This window comes from Aphanomyces astaci (genome assembly GCF_000520075.1).
Source record: "Aphanomyces astaci strain APO3 unplaced genomic scaffold supercont1.139, whole genome shotgun sequence".
In the NCBI taxonomy this organism is placed as follows: Eukaryota; Oomycota; class Saprolegniomycetes; order Saprolegniales; family Verrucalvaceae; genus Aphanomyces; species Aphanomyces astaci.
The window spans coordinates 82,723-83,029 of record NW_009798402.1 but is presented as its reverse complement, the minus strand read 5'-3'; the positions used below and the strand labels follow the sequence as shown (position 1 = coordinate 83,029).

The following is a 307-nucleotide window of genomic DNA, read 5'->3' as shown; positions in this document are numbered from 1 at the left end:
CCGGCACCGCGACGAGCTCCACCAACTCTGGGTGATCTCGGTCGCGGTCACAGTCCACACCATCTGGACCCGGCGCAATGCCGCCAAGTTTGACCGTCGTAGACTACCTCCGCCGCAGGTCTTGACCGAGACCACGTACGTCCTGTGGCTTGCCACGATCCGGCGCCAACTGCGGCTCCTCGAAGACGACTCGGCCGAGCACCGCCACCTCCTCGGGGCCACCCAGCTGCTGCTCAGGCAGCGCGGCTATCGTGCGCTGTCGGCCAAGCACCCGCTCGGCCTCCAGCTTCGACCGACACTTGCCTAG

The 307-nt window shown here is 67.1% G+C and overlaps 1 protein-coding gene across 1 annotated transcript; it reads left to right on the top strand.

Annotated features, from left to right (window-relative positions):
* Positions 1-16: 16 nt before the first annotated feature.
* Positions 17-307, top strand: H257_18156 (hypothetical protein; the record flags this gene model as incomplete). The annotated part of the gene is made up of 1 exon (XM_009847166.1): positions 17-307. A coding segment is annotated over one exon (291 nt), but the record flags the coding sequence as incomplete, so codon positions are not given.